Here is a 24,446-nt window from a genome sequence, read left to right as displayed (position 1 = left end):
AAATGTGGTCACACCTCTTCTCCTAACTTGGTTTTCTTGCCAATTCTCCAACTAAAAGTGGTGGTCAGAACCGGTGGGAGCCAGTTGCTGGGAGCAGCAAATACCCGGGTTAGCTCACAAAGGTGGCAGGCCTTTGAAGCTTCCCTTCCGTGGACCCTGCCAATCCTGGGGGAAGAGGATTGTCACCTCCGTCCCAGAATGTGCATTGTTTCAGTACCCAGAGAGTGGCAGGCTCTTATTCCAGGGGTACAGCTGTAAGGGTACAGGGCTCATGCACCTGTACCTCACCTCACCACTGGTACTGTCCAACAAGCTAGGGGGTGGCTTACCTATGCCAGGGCAGTGGGTTGTAGGCATGGCACACAGGAATGTGTGCCATGTCGAATCTTCACGTTGTTCTGCACCAAAGCACCATCCTGCAATGGCAGTGTGTGTGTGTGTCTGTGTGTGTAAAGGTACTTGGCCTCTAAGAGTGGCACAAAAAGTGCTGCAGCCCTTAGAGAGCTTCCCTGGCCACAGTGCCCTTGGTACCTGTGGTACCTTTTACAAGGTTGTCAGAGAGTTGCCAGTTGGGTTTTGCAACAATACAGTTTAGGGAAAGAACATACGCCCTGGGTGCCTGGTTGTCAGGAACCCAAGGCACACTCAGTCAAAGTACATCAACAGTTTGGCAAAAAGTGGGGGCAACCATGCAAAAAGGGGCACTTTCCTACAACGCCTCACTTGCTTCAGTGACGCCTCACCTCTGTTGTGCAGTGCACTGTCATGGAGGGCTGATGCGCAAACGACCAGCATAGCCGTAAGAAACCGCCGCTGCTCCTGCCGACAAAACACCACACCTCCCTGTTGCTTTGCACTGTCTTTGATTCTCCGCATTTCCAAAGTACTGTACTGGGGTCAGTGCGACTCCTTGGCTGGCCCGTGCTCCATTGCAGTCGGCCTAAACATGTGGATTTGACTTCTTCAAGCATGTTAAGAATAGCCCTCGCCTGAGCTATTGTTTTCAAAACGCTATAACTGCTATTTTTTTCTAAACTCTATACCCTCATTTAATATTGAAAAATTTGTATCTTATGTATGTTGGCTTTGTCGTTTTGAGGCTTGTTTTACTCAGATAAATATTGACTATTTTTCTAAACGTGTGTACACACACACAAATACTTTACACTTTGCCTCTGGGGACTTCTCTGTGCCAAACTACAAAAAGGATGAGCACGGGTTATCTTTGGTGTTTAACTTACTTACCCTGACTAGGATTGTGGGTCCCTACTTGGAGAGGGTGCATACCTCTGCCAACTAGAGACCCCATTTCTAACAACCTTATAGAGATAAGAAATCTCTTTGTCACATTTGTGTTACCTTTTATGAATGGAAATTAGGTTCATGCTTTCAGCAGAAATCTTTATGTAACCTTCAGTGACGCATTAGCATTTAAACATCAAGAGATTGGTGAAATAAATATCAGTGAGTGTAGAAAGCTGGCTTTTTATGTAGTGTACCAAAATGAGGTACACTATGTATAAAGTCCAGACGACCCTTATTGGCTTGCAGGGCTTAAATTAATAATCCAAAATGCTCTCTTTTTTGGTAGTGTGGGCGAGCAGTTTAGGCTTATCAGAGGGTAGTTTTAAGCAATTCTTGAACACACAGAGTCAATAAATGAGACACACACTCAAGAAGAAACTCCAAAACCAATTTAGAAAAATAATATATATATTCATATAATTGTAGACACCAAGATTATCGGAATAAGGTATGTACTTTACACGTTATCAAATTTTAAAGTAAAAGCTGTAGAAAATTACAGCTGCCAGATTTGAGGCATGAGTCTTGAATGCTGTAATGTTATCGTTCCGGGCAGGCGTGTGGAACGGGTAGGTGCTGACGAGCCCGCACCCAAGTTTATCTTCGGGTAAGGTGCGGGCACCCAACGCCTGAAGCCCATGGAGTACTACTCCCCCACATACTAGGCCGTTGATCAGGAAGCAGTCTCAACTATTCAGTTGTAGCCCACCAGTAGTAGACACAGGTCTGGGCCTGCCCTGATCCCCTTTGCGGTTGACTAAACCCTCAATACAAATTTATTTTCTTTATATTTTGAGTATTATTTCCTAACACATGCACTAAACCACACTTCACGCTCACCTGGCCCTGAAGAAGCGCCGGGGATCCTACGGGACCTTATAGGCTCCAAACATGTCGATCTTTTGAGTTACCCAGGCACATTACCCTTTGTGGGTAACACTTGACCTATGGGTTTTTTACTTTGGCAAGGGTACCCCCATATTAAAACATATACTTCTGGTAACCCTTAGTCCATTTTAATCACTGGACGCACGTCTCACACTTCTGACTTAGGACTCCCCCTGCACACCCAATGCACCAACTCAAACGGCAGTTCGCAGAAGATCTCTGACAAAGTGATCCTTCGGGGGACCCGTAGGGCTTTGCAGCACCGTCCCGACGAGAAGCAACTGCCCGATGATGAAGCATTTTTCAAACAACAAAAGAGTGTTGTGAAAAACAAATGTATAAGCACGGAAAACAGAGAAGGAAAAATCAACCTAAATGAATCACATTGGAAATCATTAGGGAGTTCTTAGGAAGCCCTCACTCACCACCCTGGGTGGTGACATGCTTCATCATCGGGCCCACCAGGAGAAGCCGAATGCCTTCCTGGTGTGCTACAATGCAAGGTTACTGCGGAGTAACATGGCAATAGTGTCAAAAGAATGTGATTTTAAAAATGTCAAAGGCTGTACCACTCAAAAGTTTTATTCAATGGTCAGCCTGGCATAAATAAAAATATATGTGTAGGGAAATTTACCAAATAATGTTTTGGATATTTCCACTTAGAGTGGGGTCGACATGTTTCTGCCCATCTATGTGTAATTTTACTGGGCTATCATCAGGACCGTTAGTAGTGTACCTCGGCGGTATGGGCGTGCTAAGGCCCACCCTTGCCAGAGGACGTGAAAATTAAAATCAGATGTGAAAATTAAAGGGTGCAAAAAACAAACCATCAAGTTGTGGGTTTTCCCTAAGTTTAGAGGAACCTGTATAGTCTGAAAATGAAAAGGACATACATACAAAGAAGACAACCACACATAATTAGTGCGATCCGTCTATAATGTTTTCTGCAAGATTGATCTCTGTGTGGACGTGCTAAAGGCTAGTCAATATGAGTGACCATGGTGCCATAACAGGTATGTTAGTGCAAGAAAACGCTGTTCTGGGGATCAGACAAGCGTGTGAACATGCACTATGACAAGAAGAAATGGCCGTATGACAGAGCGGCTGACTAAACATCACTTGTGGTTAGCGATCAAAGGGCCCGAATGTAGGGTCAGTAGTGATGTACAAAACGTCAAAACAGTATAAATCACTAACGAATACAGAGAGGATTTCTCACTTGTAAGTTAAAAGATCCACACCCCATAGTTCTCGGGAGGGGGTGGAGGCGACAATGGCACACCCTGTAGAGGGACATTAGAATTACGAAAAGAGGGTTAGACACATAGTAAGTAGCAAAATCGCAGATTACTTATCTCGGTGATGGAGAGAAGGAGGAAGGTTCTTACGCCCGCAACGCCTGGCACCCGCTCGACACCTAGCGTCTCCTACTACTGGACCTCGTGGATGGGGTACCGGGGTCGGAGAACGCTAAAGAAGAGAGCCGACGGGGGAGGAGTTTGCTGGGGAGGTCAGCAGACCAATCAGAAGACGGGCATGAGAGTGAGGCTTGGAATACAAGCCACTCACTCCACATCATAGACGGAGAGGCAGCCAATCACCTTACAAGATGAGAGAGAGGCTGTGAACGCAAGCAGTAGCAGTTCGTGTTTTGATTTACTGAAACTTTATCGATTTCGGGGAAAGTGCACATGGGACTGAAAAGATACAGAAAAAGCACAAAAATGACTACAGAAGCGCTTATTAAGAATGTCTAAAAAACGCTAGCAGTGGTGAGTCATGGGAGTCAAAGCTTCAGCTGTGATTTAGTGAGGGAACTAACGAGCATCTGCGATCGGAGGACTAAGGACACACAGGTTGTTAATGGGCTTTTTATTAAAAGTTGTCAGTTGGCACATTTGTTGATAAACACTGAGGTGTTAAGGGACATGAGTTTCTACAAGACGTCATCAATAAAGATTAATATCTTGACGTCACATTGGTAACTTGCAGATAGGGTGAAAAAGGGAGATCTCTGATCATTAGAAGATCCTAACGCCTAAGTACTGAAGACCAGGGGATCTGGTCCTTGAGGCCATTCAGATGAGTCCTCAGTCTGTATACCCAGCGTTGTTCTTTTTCAAAAAGGATATTGGCAGTATTTCTTTCAGTGGTGATTTGCTCCATGATGTTCCAGTGAAGGTCATTTGGGGTGTGATTATGTTGGAGAAAGTGTTCACTCATCTTGGTTGTTACTTTATGGCATCTGATGTTGCTGCGGTGTTCGCAGATGCGCTGTTTCACTTTGCGGGTAGTCATTCAAACATATCTTTTTTGACAGGGGCACGTGATCAGATAGACCACATTGGTGGAGTTACAGTTTGTGTGTGTCCTCTGTGTCCATGTTCTGCCTGGTTCCAAAGAAAGTTGTTTTGTATGTGTCGTCAAGTGACAAACACTGCAATTTGAACATGGATAATGTCCGGTAATTGGTGGTAAACCCCATGTACTTGTGATGGATCTCTCAGTGAGAGAGTTAGACATCGCTGCTTTTGGTCGTGTATGTACCAGGGAGTCTTTCAGGCTCCTGCCTTTTTTGAACGAGAAGAGTGGTTTTTCCCAGGTCCTTTTGTTACTCGCGACGATCTTCCAGTGTCTATTCACTGACTTTTTCATAAATCAGATAGGCAACTGTATGTGGTAACACATGTGAGAGGCATATCTGCGGATGCCTTAATTGTATCCTCCAGATGTGCTTCACGCGGTTGGCTCCTTGCACGTTTGTTTCCTTTGTCAAGAATCTTGGCAGGATAGCCTCAAGATTTCAATCTCTCGGCGAGGTCAGTTGCTTGTAGTCCCTAATGTCACTACAATTCCTCCGTATCTTAAGGTACTGGCCATAGGGTAGGTTCTCCCTAAGAGGTCTTGGATGGAAGCTTGAAAATTCAAGCAGATTGTTATTGGCTGTTGGTTTGTAATGAGTTCTAGTTGTTAGAACCGTGCCATGCACTGTAATGACCACATCCAAGAATACCACTGACTGCTTGCTGGAGCAATGGGTGAATTTTAGGTTTGGATCTAGGGTGTTTATCCAAGTCAAGAATTTTTCTAGATTAGTCTCTCCACCCTTCCAGATCAGGAAGATGTCATCAATATACCTCCTCCATAATCCTATAGAGGAGGTGAAAGGGTTGTTTGTGGGTAAGATATGCTTGGTCCCAAAGTCATGGACATATAGTCTGGCTATGCTCGGAGCAAAAGTACTGCCCATGGAAGATCCGGTACCCTGGAGGTATAACTTTCCTTGGTATTCAAAATAATTTTCTTTTAGGGCCATGGTCGCACATTGTAATATGAATTCCTTAGGTGTTCTGTAATCCCACATGATTGAGTCTAAAGCTGTTCCCAGGACTCTAAGAGTGACGTCCTGGGGAATGCTGATGTAGAGACTCTCAATTTCAAGTGTGACTAGGATGATAGAGTCTTCCTCAAAAGTGACTTGTTCTAGTAATTGTAAGAGATTTTTAGTATCTTTCAGATACGTGGAGGTCTTCTGTATGAGGGGTTTTAGGTAATGGTCACAGAAAGTCGAAAGGGGTTCGAGGAGAGATCCGATTCCCGACACAATTGGTCTGCCCGGAGGTGGACCTTTAACTAGCTCCTGGTCCCCCCGCTTTCCCTTGTTGACATCATCTCATGGGAGAAACATACATTGCATAGGTACATTTACAGACTACTTACAGGACTATTCTTCTGGACTTAAGGCAAGTGTATGCCAAGGCCCCATAAAGCACGAAGAGTTCAAGTTTACCTGACCTGGGGTGTCCAGGTGCAGAGGTGCTTTCAGCTACACACCAAAGTCAATAGGGAAAAATACCCGTAAGTACAGGCTGCAAGGGGGCCCTGAGGGACCAGTCCGGAAGAACTCAAGAGGGAGCTCGGCTCTTGAGGGTCTCAGGCCACAGAGACACCGTCGGTTTACTTGAGGCCGGGCTGCGGAGCTCGGTTGCAGAATATTTTGTCTGGCAGGTCTGTGAGTTAAAGGCTATCACAGTTCTCAGTGTTTCTGCATAAGAGGGAAAAGGACACAACAGAGCCACTCTTGGTGTGGAGCTGGCATCTCTCGAAGTCCCTGGATGTGCAGGTAAGTTTTGGTGGCAGCGGTGTTCTGACTGAACACAAACAATCTCATTGGTTGCAACTGGCTTCGGGACCTCCGATATTGGTGCAGGGCGACTCCTAGGTCCTAGGATCTCTGAACTCATGATGACCAGTGCCCAGTACATACACTTAAGATGACTTCCCTGTTCTCTTGTACTATATAGTAATTGAACTAGACAGCACAGGGGCATAGCCGCTCATGCAGATATATCTTAACATGTAATATAATACACCCTGCCTTAGGGCTACAAGGCCTGCTGTAGGGTTGATTTGCATATATTGCATGCAGTGACTTTAGCAGGGCACAGAGTGAGTGTGCCATGTCGTGTTTTCACTCATGGTTTGCACCATGATACGCAATCTGCATTGGGAGGCTGTGTGCAATTTGTATTGGAGTCCCTTAAGGTGGCATAATACATGCTGCAGCCCTTAGAGACCCTCTTTAGTACCCGTACACTTACTAGGGACTGACAGGGGTGCTAAAGTGTGTGCCACTTGTTTTACTATTCGACCATCTAGATTTTTTTTAGGCAAAGAGAACTGGCACAGGGGCCTGGTTAACAGCGACCCTGTGGACATAGTCGAAAAACATCAGTACCAGTGGCAAAAGGGGGGGGGGGGTGACCATGAAAAAAACGGTCACTTTCCTACATTGAGGGCATATCATTTCAAGTACACTGCTTGTGTAGGGAGTGTTCAATGATGAATGCAATTAAAATAGCATGTGAAACAGCAAGAGTTCGGAAAATAAAGATAGAATCATGCCAATAAAATGCATAGTGCTTTAAATAAACAGATCTCCTTTGCAGCTGCAGAGGTTTAAAATTACAGAATGAAAACCATAACCACGTTAATTAAACTTATAAATAGGGTCATGCATACTTTCATCCTAAAGTTGTATATTAAAACTCTGTAGTTTCATATGAATAGCGGTTGAAGCTGCAATTTGATAGTGTCTCCTGTCTTGCTCCCTTGTCATTGGAAAGAAAATGTGAAAGTAACAGCGGGCACAGGGAGTGATTTTTAGTCAATACGGCGCTAAATAGTACTTTATGATAGTACAACTGAGAAGCATTATTTGCTGTGACTACAACCAAACGGCACTTAATGTTACATTAGACTCACTTGTTCTGGGCTGTATGTAGTGTGTAAGAAATGTCACTTTCAAGAAGGAGCTGCTTTTTCCTTCTGGCACTGTCTAAAATGTAAGCACTTAGTGCACTGAACATACAGCTATTCGTGATGCATTCCTAAGCATTTCCAAGCAAGGGCGTTTCCTTTTCTGTTATGCTCCCCATCTTTTCATTTGAAAAGGAAGCAGAATGCTGAGTTCCAAACCAATTCCTAAAAGATTCTTTTCTCAAATTGGCTGCAGAGCACTGCATGCAGAAAGAAATGTTAAAAGGGATGCCCACTTTATTCCCAACATTAACCACATGCAGTATCTATCAAACAAATCATGTTGTAGACAGTAACTGCAATTTAGTCTTTTATCAAAACTATTCGTTTTCACCTTGAGACAGAAGAAACTTTTTGTCCAGTATTGTACAATGTCTCTCATTTTTTATGACAATTTACATCTCCAAGCTAGTCCTAAGAGCATAATTTAGCCATAGGGAACTCAAACAAACTCTGCAGCATGAAATATACAATTTTATTGACCCGTAATTTCTCCCAAACTACTAAACGGATTTACACAAAATCACAAAAAGCACACTTTCTGGACCAAGGTCTAGCTTTCTGTCAAATTTGGTGTAATTCTGTTCAGCCATTTGGGCTGTAACTGTCACTAATTTTCCTATGAAAAATGCATAAGGAAAATGTGTTTTGGGACCCTGTCCCTTTTTCTCGGTCCGGCTTCACAGATCACCCTGGAACTTTCCAGGGAGGAACTGAGGTGGATGAGACTTAAAAACCTTTTTGGGTGAAGATTTGTTAAACCGAGCCAAAGTTCTAAGCAAAGCAAAAATGCTTTTCCTATAGAAAAGTAGTCCTAATTTTGCCCCCTGGTGACCGATACTGGGTAATATATATATATATATATATATATATATAATGTAAGAGTTCTTCCACCAACGGTGTTGGTGCCCGGAGTGCGACTGCATGTCATGTCTACAATAGCAAAGGGTGCCCTTATAAGGATCCAAAGAAAAAAGGCACAAAAACGGCACTCTAGTAAAGTGTCACTTCTTTACTGTAGTTAACATGTTTTGGCAGGCTTGCCTTCGTCAAACCCACACTCAAAGTGCTCCAATGCCATTAAATACAACCAGAAAACAGTGAACCTAGCTGAGCTGAATTTCATATATTTAATATATTTGTGTAATTAATTTCTGAGGCTCTCGGCGCAAGAGAAGGGAAGAGAAAAACAAAGCCTTTTGAACTTCGTGCAGCGGCCCGCTCAAGCTAAGATAGGCCTTTTACAATGGTAAAACACAATGCAAACATTTAAATTGCATCTTATTAATCACAATTAAAGGATAGAAATATTGGTGTATAACCCCCAGACAACGAACTCTTAAGTTAAAAAATCTGGGTACAGAGGAGACAAAACATTTAGGGACATACAGGCACATGCATCAAAGGAATCGCAAAAATCGGCTGTTTGCGATTGCAAAATCTGCTTTTGGAATGCATGAAGGGTGAAGGCCCTCGCAATTTGAGAATTCGCAAATATTTGTGAATTCTCAAATTGCAATTGCATTTAAGGAATCTAATTTTGCGATTCCTTAAATGCAATGCATGAAACTTTTAAAAACTGCGATTTCGCAATTAGGGGGAGCAAATTACCATGAGGTTGAACCTCATGGTAATTTGCGAAAACTTTGAAAAATGCACTTTTGTGCATTTTTCAAAGTTTCATGTTGTGCACACACATGCCCCTAGGGCATGTGTGTGCACAACAGATGTGCACAGATTGATTTCAGGGGTGCAACAGGGTGTCCTTTGGACACCCCTGCACCCTTGAAATCGCATTCTCAATTTGTGATTCGCTAATTGCTAATCGCAAATTGAGAATGTCTTCCCATTCATTCCTATGGGCCTCTAGGCCCATAGGAATGAATGGGGAGGTATTCCTTAATTGCGACTCGCAATTTGCGAATTAAGGAATATTAAGAATTCGCAATTTATTTAGCGATTTTTTGATGCATTGCATATTGCAATTCCTTAATTGCGATTCCTTATCTTTCGCAATTAAGGAATCTCAAAAAGCAATATTGATGCATGTGCCTGATAGTTATTTCCAAAAAATCGAAGTTTCATTTGTTTTTTAGAGTTTTAGAAAATAGAACAAAAGACAAATTCTGTGTATTTATATCACACCTTTCAAAATAATACAGATGTCATATATAAATCATTTTTGTTTTTAACAATGACATTTTTTAAGACGGCAGTAGACATCATTAATTGTTGCTTATAGGCAACATAAATATATAGTTCATGAAATAGAATTACCAGAACAGCCGACATCACCAAACTTAATAGCATGTAGCTAGTTCTGCACATTCCAACTGATTAACTCAGCCTACAATTAGGGGTAGAAATAATTAGCGTAACTCTATCCAGCATAACTACTCGTAATTACAGTAAAATTACTAATTCATTCAAATTTCTTTATTCGATTTTACAGATAAAATCATAAAAGGCATTAAAAAATGTCCTTAAAAATAACATGCAGGTTATCATAATCAAACTCATTCATAATTTTAAACCCCCCATCAGAAAGTGTACAAGTAAAAAGCAAACAGTAGGAGAGTTTACCAGCTGTAAAAACAATAAGGCATGCCTAACCTGGATAAATGTAGTTGATTTTAAGATCAGATAGAGGTACCTATGCCGTAAGGTATTATATTTTGGGCAAAACATTGTGATGTGTAAAGTATCGTTAATCGTTGTGTTGCCACAATCACAAAGGGGGAGGTCCGAATGCGTGAAACTGCCTTGGTTAAAAGGGACGAGGCAGAAAAATTAATTCACCCTGAAGTAAGTCAGCGGGCGGCACTGATTACATGTCAAATTCCAGGTTAGATAAGGTTCCATGTTACTAACAGCTTGCACTAATATTGCATGTTGCGTTGATTGTTTCATTAGTGTAAGACCCTCGCGTTCTGACACCAGCCTGTCCCTAACCGCTGCTTCAATCTTTTTCCCCACACATCGAGATAAAACAGAGGAATTGTCATATAATTCAGGCCACCCTAGGGCCCGCAAATTGCACGCCACATGTGCCAGCCACGGGAGCAAAGAGGATTTTTTCAGTTTTAAACAGTCGCGCAGAATGATTCTGCTAAAACTAAGTTTCTCCTTTAACCGAATTTCAGAGCCTTAGATGGCCAAGGCGAAGCTGTTCAATTAGAAAAGTTAAGCCTAGTTCCTCATGGTCAATTTCATAGAGCAAGCTTTGTGGGACCCTCAGACGACCTTTTAAGAATTTATTTTCAGCAACTTGAAGAGTGGCAACCCGTCCATATCCCCATATTCCACTCCATAGCTCGCTAAGGGGATGCACTTGGCCCTGTAAATGAATGTGAACATAATAGAAAGACTGTATTATCGGCAAATAGCTTAAAAGTACATTGAATTTATCCAGAAATCCATCCATCACAAATATTTAAATCTAAACGCAATTTCAGGCATTTTATGAAAATAATATTATACAATGCATATTCATTACCTCGATTCTAATTCCATGTTTATGTTTTCAAAATACAACATAATAGAAAGAGAACTGTGTATACAATAACTCGAGGGAATGATCAGGAATAGACCAGAAATTGTCTTACTTCTAAAATCCAGGTGGATTATTAACACTCGAAATTTCATTAAATACAAAACAAAGTTGGATACAAAATGTATTTTAAACAAGAATATATGTTTATTATCCTCAATTTTACCTGATCCTGAAGAGGCAATAAAAAGAGGACTTGTAAAAAACCGAGAATTGGCCATCAAATATACCTCATGGAAGCATTACCCCGTTATACACTACACATGAAAGAGCAATATATAATGAAACAAAAGTTATACTTCACCTTTGGTTCCAGAGAAAAGAGACAAAACATTTGATAGAAGATCCAAATGGAATTGCATATGCAAAGAACACAAAAATACATAAAATGGTAACATGAACACAACGAAAAACTACAGGAAGAGATTCTACCTCATGTGGAACGCTCACAGTAAAATCCTGGATAGACTATTATCTTGGAAAGTGCCTATCATTAGGCTTAGCCACACCCTTTTCTCCAGATCATGGCATCTATGAGGAGCACAAACAAGAAGACCAAAAGCCTTTTGTTCAGTGCCAAACTCTGCAGTTCTGCTGTCTCTCCTCTTGCCCAACGTGCAACTCATGGAGCACCATTCAAAGTGACCGCAACTGTGGAAACACTGGTTTGGTTTAAGACCGGGGGACGTCCAGCCAAGTACTGAGTGCTGTTGCTCTACTGACTACTGTCTACTTTTTATGGGTCATTTACCGAGTGTGGAACTTTGTATTTCTCAGCTCTAGGAAGAGGGAGATGCAGACATTTTTGCCTTGAGAGCATGAGTAGTGATTTAAAGTGATTTTTATATAGTTGAGGCATATGGTTGCCCAGAAGCTTTAGGAATGTTGCATGTTTTATATGTGGTGAGGGACAGAGTTGGGGGTCAAACTTACTCTCAGGGACTTAACTTTCCAGCTAACTTCTGGAGTGTATGTCAAATGTGGGGAAGTGGTGAAGAGTACTTTGAAACCGTTATTTTGCTTTCTTACTCAATAGTTAAAAATTTAGTTTTACTGTCATTAAGATATCCCCAGTTACAGGGCATAGTTCATAACTCTGAGATTATTACCTCATCTACCGTAAGTTAGAACAATAGTGGTATATGTTTATGGCTGTGGATGGACTGCTCATGGGTTCTTTCGTGGAGTAAGAGTGTGACTCAAGGTAATATATTATTATCCAGGCATTGTCCGTATCAAAATATTCAACAAACCCTTTCCTATGTGTATCGCTCATCTTTTTTTGTAAATCTTCTTGAGCACACATTTTTTTTACTCCGCACATCAAACTTTATACAGTTTCTGATATTTAATTGGGACCTTTTTTCTTTTTGACAATATTCTTCTCTTATAAGTTTATGTAAATCCACGCTGCATTAATTATTGTAAGAATATGCTTTCTTCTGTATATGTCACACCTCATAAACGTATTTTTTTTTATATAACTCTTTATTAAAACAAAGAAAAGACATTACAAAAAGGAAATCAATTCTCAGCTGAGTGCATTCGGTTTCCAACGCAGGAGTCAAAGTGGCAAGATGCAGAATCAAATAAACAACATTTTGTACTAGGACCTGGGGGATTCCTGTGCTTCCAGGTCTAATCTGGCGTAGGTGGTGCGCAGATTTCTCCTCGATGGCTATTCCACGCTCCCCATATCTTCCCCCACTTCTTCGGGCAACCCCTGGCCACATATACTGCCCTCTCCCTAAATATACACCAGTCAAGGTCTTCCGCCCATTTGTTGATTTGGGGCGGCTGGCTGGCACCCCAGAGCTGAGCAATATTTCGTTTAGCCACCATATATGCCATCGTCACCCATTGTTTCTGATACACATTTAAATCAGTAGGCTCCCACACATTCAACAGACATCTCCAGGCTTCTAGTCTTATCTCCGCAACCAACACTTCACCCAGCTCATCATGAACCTTTGTCCAATATGTTTGTATCGCTTCACAATGCCAGAGGTATGCATCAAGGTGCCAATTTCTCCACACTCTCTCCTACAATCACCACTCTCGGCTCGCCCATTCATGCCAAACGAGGCCCAGTTATATAGGATCCATGCAATATCTTCAACTGCACCAATCGGAGCCGCATCTGGATAGCGACTACCTTGGGGGATGAAACCGCCTCCGTCCAATCCTCCTCATCTTGCTCTAACCCATCCGCACTCCACTGAGCTCTAATCTGCTCCAACGGGTTTTCCGAGTTGTTTACAATTTCCTATAAATCAACAAGATGGTTTTCTCTGGAAAATGCCCATCTAGTACACGGTCCTCAAGAGGAGATGCCTCCGGAAGCTCTGTGCCCTTTGGGACATGGTTAGTGAGGGCATGTCTCACCCGCAGAGATCGGTAGTATTTGTTTTCATGCAATCTGTATTGCTTTACGAGGGACTTAAACGTGTGCACTGAGTCTTTTCCCCACTCATCTTTGATCTGGGTAATTCCGATAAGGTCCCATGTATCGAATCCCTTAGTTTTCCACAGACTACCCAGCTTCTTAGAATTTAGTAAGGGGGTGGCCAGTGTCAATCTGTCTTCCGACCCAAGACATTTATTGGCCGCATGCCACACCTGTGTCGCATGTGCGGTCGGGCCAGTCAACGGAAACCTCCCGGGTCTGGAGTATAAAGCTCTAAATATCATCCCACCTGGGGCTTGACCCCGGTCCATGGCGTAACCCGGATCTCCGGGGAGTCCGTAAACAATATGATTTACTGCGGCAAGCTGTGAGGCCCAATAGTACTTCCACAGATCTGGGAGTCCGATCCCGCCATCATACCACGGGAAAATCAGTTTATTGAAAGCAATACGGGCCCTACCATCCCACAGGAGTTGTCTCTGAAGAGTTTCTATCTCCTTAAATTATGTTGTCGGCACTGGGTCCATAGAGTTCTGTAAAGCATATAGAAACCGGGGCAAAGCCATCATCTGGAAGAGAGCGGACCTTCTGAGCAAGGAGCGTGGAAGTGCTTTTCAGCGTTCCACGTCGATCCTACACCTATTCAGTGGGGAGGCTAAATTATTATTGTACCACAATTTTGGATCAAGCGTGATAAATATACCAAGATACCTGAATCCTACCGTCTCAATGTGAATAGGACACGACTCCGGAAGCACCAGTGGGTCGCCCACCAATACAAAGAGCACCGATTTTGCCCAGTTGATGACAAGTCCAGAGTATCTCCCAAAAATGACAAGCACATCGAGAAAGCTGCAGAAGGATTCCTTGGGATTGGTGAGATAAAACAGCATGTCATCTGCATATAGTGAGATCTTGTCTTCCCAGTCAGGCGTCCATCGTAAGCCTCGTATCGATCTATCCCATTTGACCCAGGCTGCCACTGGCTCCATTGCGAGTGCAAAGAGCAGTTAGGATAGTGGGCATCCTTGTCTGGTGCCCCTCCCCAAAGAAAAGTCCCTAGACTTACAATTGTTGACAACCACTCTAGCTAAGGGGTTTGCGTATAGCAGGCGCACCCAACCGATAAACTCACTTCCAAAGCCCAGCTTCGCCAATACACAAACAAATATTGCCACTCCACTCTATCAAAGACCATTGTGGCGTCTAGGGATACCAGCACCTTAGACTCATGGATCTTCAGGGAGCCCCCAAGCACTCCATGCAATCTACGCTAATTTAGTGCCGTGTTCCGGCGCGGCATGAAACCGGATTGATCCGGGTGAATCAAAGTCGTGATCACCTTGACCTGTCTAGTAGCCAAGAGTTTCGCTAGTATTTTGAGTTATGCGTTAAGTGGCGATATGGACCTATAGGAGGAGCACTGTGTCTTAGGCTTGCCGGCCTTATGTATTACCACTATGTTAGCCACACGCTGATCATAGGGGAGTTCACCCTTCTCTCTGCTTTCCATGAACGTGGCTCGGATGTGTGGGGCAAGTTTATTAGCATTTAATTTATACAACTCAGTAGGTATCCCATTCGGGCCTGTCGCTTTGCCGGACTTCAACTGCCTAATTGCTTGTGCAACTTCATCGTCTGACAAAGTGGAATCAAGATAGCTCCTGTCCTCCTCTGACAGACTTGGCATAATTATAGCCCTGATCATTTCACTATTCTCCACTTCCGTGAAGTCGCTACCAGCCATATAAACCCTCTGGTAGTATTCAGAGAACTTGTCTGCCACAGCCTGTGGATCTGTGATCTTACGTGACTCCAAACCTTTCAATTCAGGTACCAGTCTAGACGCCCGATCTCCGTGTTCAAGCCATGCAATCAATTTACCAGTTTTATCGCTGTGTTCATATATACGGCTCTGGACGGCATTGTGCTGGGCCACTGCTCTATTCCTAACAAGATCTTTATATTCCTCCTCCCGGAGTCTCAACAGATGAAGCTCCACCTGCATGGGTGACCTAGCTACCTTCTCTTCCAGAAGTATAACTTCCGCCTCCTTCTGTGCCACTTCCGCATAGCCTTTCTTCTTCTTGCCTGACACTAAGGATAATACCTCACCTCTCGCTACCGTTTTGTATGCTTCCCAGAGGGACTGCGCAGAATCTACCGACCCCTTATTTTCAAAATGGTAACAGTGTGACATCTTGAGATTCTCTTTTTTAATAGCTGGGTCTATTAACTGCCAGGCACTAATGGGAGCTATCCTACCCACTGTCGGTAAATCGAGGGCGAGGTGGAGCCACAATGGAGAGTGGTCAGAAATTCCCCTTCCAAGATATTTCACTTCGCAGACCATAAACGCCATCGCCGCCGACAGCAGTATATAGTCCAGCCTAGACAGGCTACCGTGAGCTGCCGAGATATGGGTGTAGTGCGTAAATGTCGGGTTACGTGTTCACCAACTGTCTACCAGCCCCAGTGTGTCCAGGAATTCTGAGAGTCATCTCTGAGCCGGCTTGAGCGCTCGAGGTGGGCTACGGTCCACCTCACCATCTAATACAGAGTTAAAATCACCACCTAAGACTAGGCCACCAAGGGGCAGCGTGAGGAAGATAGTACTCAAATCTCAAAAAGGTCTCAGATTAGAGTCCAGGTGGTACGTAAATGGACAGAAGAGGGACCTTCTGGCCCCCAACCTGCCCAAGACACCTGCGTATCTACCCCTTTGATCAACCCACGTAGCCTGCACAGACAAAGGAAAGGAGTTCTTAACCAGGATCCCGACCCCCCCCCCCCCCCCTAGAGCCGGTAGTGAATTTAGCATGTACCACCAATGTATACCCTCCTTTGGGGAGGGCCATGCATCTGTTACCGACTAAGTGCATCTCCTGCAAGAATTTCACATCCGGGGAATGTCGTCTAATAAGTTGACTAACCATCCCTCTCTTGATCTTGTCACCCAGGCCATTCACATTCCAACTCTGCACTTTCATGACTGATCCACGGCTACACTGTGCCATTCAACCCATGCAAAGAACATCTTGCTGCATTGTTGTTATCTGAGTCGAAATAGGAAGGGAAGGAAAAGGATGAAAAAAAAACAAGAATGCACAAAAACAACCCCATCCCGCCACCCCCAACCCTGCACCGCTGCTCACGGCGTTCGCCAACCCCCAAATCGCAGTGTGCCTGTCGCCCCATATTCTATCTAATCAACTATCTAAATGTAGATCGGAGGGGGAAGTCAGAGCCCCTCTGTCCCGCCCCACCCATGAGAATCCTGTCTAGTGCCCGGGGTTACACCAAAGCTAAGGAAGTCATTACTCAGAATTTAGCGATACCTCTCCCACCAGTCCGCACCCCTCGAGATATAGCAATACATATAATTCTTGCTCCTGTGTACCATGGTAGTCTCCGCCGCCCTCTCCTCGGGAATCTCTCTGGGGGGAAGACTGTCGAGCCAATCCGAGGCAATTACTGGGCTATCAAAGAACCATACCTTCCCCGCCACCTCAACCCTCAACTTAGCCAGGTACAACATAGCATATTTCAAACCCCTGTCTCTGAGTCACTTCTTGACTCCAAGGAACCTCTGCCGCTGGACCGTCTGAGTAAAGTCTGGAAAGAAAGTGAGGGTGGAGTTCTCATAACTCAGGGGCCTCCGGACCTGGAAGCCTGCAGGATGGCGTCTCTGTCTCGGAAGTTGAGCACCCTCGCAATCATCGGGCTTGGTGGGGCCCCCGGCTTAGGTCTTCCTCCCAGAATTCTGTGAGCACGTTCTACCGTAAAATGATTACTCAGCCTCTTCGGCTTCAGATGGTTGAGGATGATGTCCGCAATGAAGAGATCCGGGGCCAGACCCTCCGCTTTCTCCGGGACGCCAATTCGAGCCCGTCCTTCGTAGTCGTCCAGCTTGCGGCTCGTCGATTCGCTGGCTGCCCTAAGTGCACGAACCTCCTGTTGCAGCTCCGATACATCATCAGCCAAGCTCGCAGTTTTAATATCGAGCGACTTGACCTTCTCGCTGGTTTTGGTGAGGTCAGCTCGGATCAAATTAACCTCAATGGACACGGTGTCTAGCTTGTGGTCTAGTGTCACCATCTGCCGACCCAAGGAGTTCTTGACCCCCTCAATGGCGGCTATAACATCTTGTAGTGTGGGCTCCGATGCAGAATCAGCAGTTAATCCGTGTCCGCCCAGCACTTGGCCAGACCCTGAAGGGGAGCCCTTGGGCAGTGTATGGCTGTCCAATTTGTTGGATTGAATGGATCGGGCCCCCTTAGTCACTCAGTGCAGTGGTTTTTCCCCCTCGATCGGGCCGCCATCCTGAGTCCTCGCGCGGAGGGTCACCAACCCTCAGCCAACGCGCCTACAACGACAATCCACCAAGGAGCACCCTCGACACAACCACAGGCACCAGGACGTCTGCCCTTCACCAGGTAGATCAGCCTCAACGCCACTAATCGCCCACCCGTTCGATCAGGGAGGCGACGCATCCTAATCAGCCCACCTTCATGTATCAGTGCCGAAGCCCCGAATGGCGGTTAAGCACTCATGGCACCATGAGGAGCATTGCCTGCCGGCTGTCTGCAGCACATGAGGCACCCACCGATAGAGCCAAGAACCAGCCGTCCACCTCAAACACCCAAACAGGGCACCACAGAGGACTGCTACAACCTCCGCTATACCGTCGTTCTCCGATGGCACAAGACGCTAGCCACCCGTGTCGCAGGTCATAGAGTGAATCACCACGGAACTCACTCAGGCAGCGGCTCGGTACTCTCCCAGTCGGTCCGCAACCACCTCTGCAATCTTCAGATCCCCTCAGTCGGCCAAAGGAGCGGAGAAAGCGATCGAAGAGCCGTCGCTGGCCAATACAGCCTCCACGGCATCCGCAGGAGTCCCCCATCACCCAACCGTCCAAGTCAGCGCGACCCGGGGCGGCCCGCAGCCGGACCTCTGATGTGTAGCACAGTCCAGCTATTCGCCGCTCTCCGCAGCAGGCGGCGGGCCAGATCGGGGCTCGGGGCTCTGCAAGCCACACTAGGTGCCAACAAGCACTACAAGGATAGGAGGGCCCCACGCTCTCCCGGGCCCCCCGGACTGCGCCACCCGGGACCAGCAGAGATCAAAGTACTTGTAGAGTCTCGCTTGCCTCCTCCCACGTTGATCCCACAGCTTCGGCGTGCAAAGTTATTTCAACACCATGGGGAACGCTGCTGCGAGGAGGTTCCGCTCGGGTCCCCCGCAATGCGCACCTGTCGGGATTCAGCAGATCGCGGCTCCCTGGGGTCTGGTACGCTTCTCCCGCTGTCGCACCATCCGGATTTAACAAGTGCCGGGCCGCATATACTAAACATGCTGCTCCATCTCCTCAATCAGTGGCGAAATATGCTGATCCGTCACTCGGTCTCTGCCAGCACCCATCGACCACTAGAGTCCCGCTGCAGGCCTCCCAGGGCCTCCAGCCGATTCGCTCGGCCCGGTGGAGAGCGCGGCCGGTGAATTCCGCCGCCGATGTTGTCACGCCAGGCGCCGGCTGCCTGCTCCACTCGAGTCCCCGGCGCCGACGGCGGTGGAGGCCTTAACTTCTCGGGCGTGCCGCTTCGGCCCACCACCTCGCCACAGGTCCGGAGCGGCACCACCGCCCAGCGCTTCCTTTCTGAATGCTGCCTCCACTAAGGCACATCAGGATCTTTCCAGGATATGTGTGGACGAGGAGCGGGTCACCGGGATCTACTGGCCTACACGGCCATCTTAGGTGCCAGCATAGCTCCGCCTCTCATAAACGTATTTTAAAAATCAGCAAAGCTCTAGAATGGTGCCACTTTCTCATTTCCAATATATCTATGGCTGACCAGATATTTTTTGTTTAACATGGAACTAGATATGTTTATGCTGTATGTTTTTTGTACATTGTCTAATTTCTGATTTTAAGGGTATGGTTTTGTAACGATTCCTTCTTTGTCATTCTTTTAAGGGGATCTGTGTGAATAAACAAATGTGATGTCCAGAAAAGGCCGGTAGCTTAACCCTTGAAAAAGTGACCTTTAGCACTAGACAACTTTATAAAGAAATGCAGTGGTGAATGCCTGTGATCGCGATTCTCTATGCTATCTTGCTAAGTTGGCACATCAATGGATAAGGATGAAACTGCAAATCAAGCCATGTTACTTGAAGCAGCAGGCAGTATTGTAGCATCGGCATGGGTACTCAAGGCTGGAATACTATGTTTGCATGCGTTAGACCACTGCACTGCGAAAGCGGCTAGTAGTTCTGATGAGTTGATAGGCATGAAATACACTCTTCTCTGCCCCTCACTTGCATTTGCAGACATTAGGGTATCTTCAGTAATTTCACTTCCATCCTAGTTTACACTCTGCTTTGAGTCCCCTATGAGAAATGAGCCTCAGCAGCCATATTGGTGGTAGGACGATTTTCCACCTGTATCTTCTTGCAGAGCTCACCTGGTAAATGAGCATGTGAGTGCAAGCTATCCATAGAACCCATCATCCATCTCCCCCCGCCTCCCTCCCCCCCAATTCACCAGTTGGTACTGCAATGTAAATTCTGCGATCCCAGATACTGGGAACAGCGGGAACACTGTGGTCTGAACCATGAGTGCTCCGACTCCACAGGCCCTACCATGCATATGCCTTAACCACACTTGTGCATGGTTAAGGCATTGAGCAGTAAGGCTTGCGGATGGACTGAAGCAGGAAGAGGACTGCGCTGAGGTACATGGGGCTGGAGGGTTGGTCGGGGGTTGTTTTGTGAGCTGGGGTGGGTCGGGAATGTTTTGTGGGCTGGGTTGGGGGTTGTTGTATGGGCTGGGGGTGGATCTTGGTAGTTTGGTGAGCTGGGGGGTTGGTCAGGGGTAGATTTGTGGGTGGGTGTTGGGGTAGTTTTCTGGGCTGGGGTAGGTCGGGTAGTTTTCTGGGCTGGGGGTGGGTCAGGGGTAGTGTTCTGGGCCGGGGGTGTTCGAGGCTAGTGTTCAGGCTGGGGGGGTTGGAGGAAGTTTTCAGGGCTGGGGGGATTGGGGCTAGTTTTTAGGGATGGGGTGTGGGGCTAGTTTTCAGGGCTGGGGGGGGCAGGGGTAGCTTTCAGAGATTGGGGGTGTGGGGGTCAGGGGTAGGTTTCAGGGCTGGGGTAGTGTTGTAGTAGTTTTTTAAATTAGGGGTTAGGGTATTAGGCCTCAGGGTAGGGGTAGGGGAATGAGTAGTTGTAGTTTTTAGGGCTTAGGGGAGGGCGGGCAGTTCTTAGTGATGGGTCAGGGCTGGCCAGGGTCAGGTTAAGGGGCAGGATTAAGGGACCGGGTCCCAAGCATTAGGGCAGGGGGGACAGGGTCAGGTCAAGGGACAGAGTTTTAGGTATTAGGGTAGGGGAGGGCACAGTGTGGGGTAAGGAGGGGATAGGGATACTTGCACCTCAGGGTAGAATGGATGTTGGAGGAGTTTGTGCCTTAGGGAGTTGGGGAGGGGGTTTGCAACCTTAGCCACGATTACCCCTTTACCATGCATGCCTTTACCACGAAAATTCCTGGTCAAGGCATGTGTAGTAAAGCAATGTGTGGTTAAGACGTGGTCGTTGTTCAGACCGCGTTGTTTAGGCATGCAAAATTAGGGATTTAGTTGTACCGTCATACAACCCCCAGACACACCTGAGTTGGTCTTCCCTCTTAATTTCTTTTCTTTGGTGTCTAGAAGACACCAAAGAACCTGCCAACGGGAATTCCAATACAACAGTTTGTTTCCATTTTATTATCTTGAAGAATTGTGTCCCAAAAGAAGAACAGCTTTCCTACCCCTTTAATGGTGGGAGATCAACCCCAAACCATATCCGCTTAAATTGTTACTGCATACCTCAGTGTCCTCACTAAGGGCATTTTTAAAGTTAGAGAAATTACTTTTAATTTACAGACAGGTGTGTAATTGTAAAGCAGGTCATCTACAATAAATCGCCTTGAATCACGGATGACTATTGCTATATTCAAAGGCACAATATATTATATCAATGTTTATATGAGGTTTGTGAACAATATGTTAGTTTTCCTGTAGCCGGTATAAGAAAACTGGGTGATATTTGGGACTGCAACATAACACATTTATGTAGCTATGCAGAACACTTTAGTACTCTACAACTGCTAGAAAGAGGGGTGTTGAAATAATTTTCTTTGTGTATTTCTTTCTGGTTAGGAGAGAATGAGTGAGAAGGCTTCTTTGCTGGCCATACACCAGTCTCTAAGAAAGTGCTTCCAGCTCATAGAAGAGCAGCAGCAGACTTGGAATATTACCCTGCCAGAATGCAGCCCTCTTATCGGCTCCCTCAGCAACGTGGCCGAGCAGCTTCAAGCATGTGAAAAGGTCTCCTTTGAAAAAACGGCGCTCTCACGGTATCCGGACCTCCAACCCCAGCTGAGATACAAGCTCATTTCGGCCATGACAGTCATCCTTGAGAAACTTGCTTTGAAAATGTATGTGCTGCAGTTTTGTGGTATTTTATTATGTTTTTTTCTTTATGTGTGTGTATAAATATGTATTCACATGTGTGTGAATGTGTGTATATGTATATGTATATATATATATGTGTGTGTGTGTGTATATATATATATTACCTACTGGCGGTCGCCAGTAGGTATATATAGTTAGGATTTTTTCTCTATGGGATTTTTGAAAATTCTATGTCTAATAACTTTGGCGTTTGTGGACGGAATTGGCTGAAATTTTCAGGAAAATGGAACATTTTGTTTCTGAGCAGCCCCTGACAATTTGGGGGGGTTTCATCAAGGGGGGGATGAGAAAAAAGGGGGGTCCCAAAACGTGTTTTTTCCATGTTAATTTCCATAGGGCGGTTGGCCTCACTTTTAGCTCGAACGGCTGAATGGATTTGCATGAAACTTGGCAAAATTGTAGGGACTGTTAGCCCAATGTGCCTTTGCTAGGTCTCAATATATGTGCTCCAGTGGATTTTGAGTAATTTAGGTTCAAAAAAAGATATATATCTGGGCGGAGCCTAACCACACATCTGATCTGATTGGCTGTCAGCACTTCATCCAAGAAGTGTTGGCAGCCATCTTGGGACCAATATACATGATAGCACCTCATTAAAAAGCATTGTAGTTATTAGAGGGTTTTAGGACTTTAGTTACATTATAAATCATTTGTTGATGGTACCATACTCGTTTTAGGAATTGTGGTGGGTTCTAAGGTGATTTTACCATGTGAAAAAACCTTCTGCTGTGATATCATGAATATTGTTTGAAAGAAAACTAATATCTCATGATTTTCCCACAGTGGTTTGGAAGGGGATCTATAAGCTAAACTGAAAGCATATTTTCTGTAAATTCACATTATCTTTCTCAGTCATGTGAAAATGAAGTCTGACATTCTCAGTAAAACATGTACATCCAACAAGGACAGAGACTGTCAGTTGATTCCTTTGTGTTCTACTGCAGCCTCCTAGAGTGTTCTAAAGAACAACTAGAGCGCTAACAGTCCTACTTATTACAAAGGTATGGCACACCTGAAGCCATCTTGATTGGAATAAAGTGGTAACTCTTAAAACATTTAATTTAAAAAGAAACAACATGAGGGGGTATATTTTGCCATAGAAAGTATGATTAGTGCTACAGAATGAAAAATTAGGGCACATTTTGAGTGACTTCTCAAATCCTTTTCTATTTCATTAAAACATTCTGACATGCAGTCTCCCAAAATGGCCACCAGAGACAAAAGAGCCCAAATGTAGCCCAAATATCACCCAGATGTAGCCCAAGTATAGCCCAATGACAGAATGTCCCAGAGTGTTCTAAAGAACAACTAGAACGCTAACAGTCCTACTTATTACAAAGGTATGGCACACCTGAAGCCATCTTGATTGGAATAAAGTGGTAACTCTTAAAACATTTAATTTAAAAAGAAACAACATGAGGGGGTATATTTTGCCATAGAAAGTATGATTAGTGCTGCAGAATGAAAAATTAGGGCACATTTTGAGTGACTTCTCAAATCCTTTTCTATTTCATTAAAACATTCTGACATGCAGTCTCCCAAAATGGCCACCAGAGACAAAAGAGCCCAAATGTAGCCCAAATATCACCCAGATGTAGCCCAAGTATAGCCCAATGACAGAATGTCCCAGAGTGTTCTAAAGAACAACTAGAGCGCTAACAGTCCTACTTATTACAAAGGTATAGCACACCTGGAGCCATCGTGATGGGAATAAAGTGGTAACTCTTAAAACATTTAATTTAAAAAGGAACAAAATGAGGGGGTATATTATGCAATAGAAGGTATTATTAGTGCTGCAGAAAGAAAAATTAGGGCACATTTTGAGTGACTTTTCAAATCCTCTTCTATTTCATTAAAAAATTCTGACATGCAGTCTCCCAAAATGGCCACCAGAGCCAAAAGAGCCCAAATGTAGCCCAAATATCACCCAGATGTAGCCCAAGTATAGCCCAATGACAGAATGTCCCAGAGTGTTCTAAAGAACAACTAGAGCGCTAACAGTCCTACTTATTTCAGAGGTATGGCACACCTGAAGCCATCTTGATTGGAATAAAGTGGTAACTCTTAAAACATTTAATTTAAAAAGGAACAAAATGAGGGGGTATATTTTGCCATATGAATTATGATTAGTGCTGCAGAAAGAAAAATTAGGGCACATTTTGAGTGACTTCTCAAACCCTCTTCAATTTCATTAAAAAATTCTGACATACAGTCTCCCAAGATGGCCACCAGAGACAAAAGAGCCTAAATGTAGCCCAAATATCACCCAGATGTACCCCAAGTATAGCCCAATGACAGAATGTCCCAGAGTGTTCTAAAGAACAACTAGAGCGCTAACAGTCTTACTTATGACAAAAGTATGGCACACCAGAAGCCATCTTGATTGGAATGAAGTGGTAAGTCTGAAAACACTCAATTTAAAAAGGAACAACATGAGGGGGTTAATTTTGCCATAGAAAGTATGATTAGT

General features: G+C 44.9%; 1 protein-coding gene across 1 annotated transcript in view; it reads left to right on the top strand.

The window, feature by feature from the left end:
* Positions 1 to 24,446, top strand: part of AIRIM (AFG2 interacting ribosome maturation factor) — a 197,862-nt gene that overhangs the window by 111,705 nt on the left and 61,711 nt on the right. Inside the window, exon 3 of the mRNA XM_086956451.1 lies at positions 21,662 to 21,939. Within this exon, the coding sequence (XP_086812577.1) occupies positions 21,668 to 21,939 (272 nt within the window). The 5' untranslated portion in view covers positions 21,662 to 21,667. The remainder of the gene's footprint in view (positions 1 to 21,661; positions 21,940 to 24,446) is intronic.

The sequence above is a fragment of the Lissotriton vulgaris genome, chromosome 2_1, assembly GCF_964263255.1.
Source record: "Lissotriton vulgaris chromosome 2_1, aLisVul1.2, whole genome shotgun sequence".
NCBI classification, from domain to species: Eukaryota; Metazoa; Chordata; class Amphibia; order Caudata; family Salamandridae; genus Lissotriton; species Lissotriton vulgaris.
The sequence above is the reverse complement of the archived record's forward strand: the minus strand, read 5'-3'. Positions and strand labels throughout refer to the sequence as shown.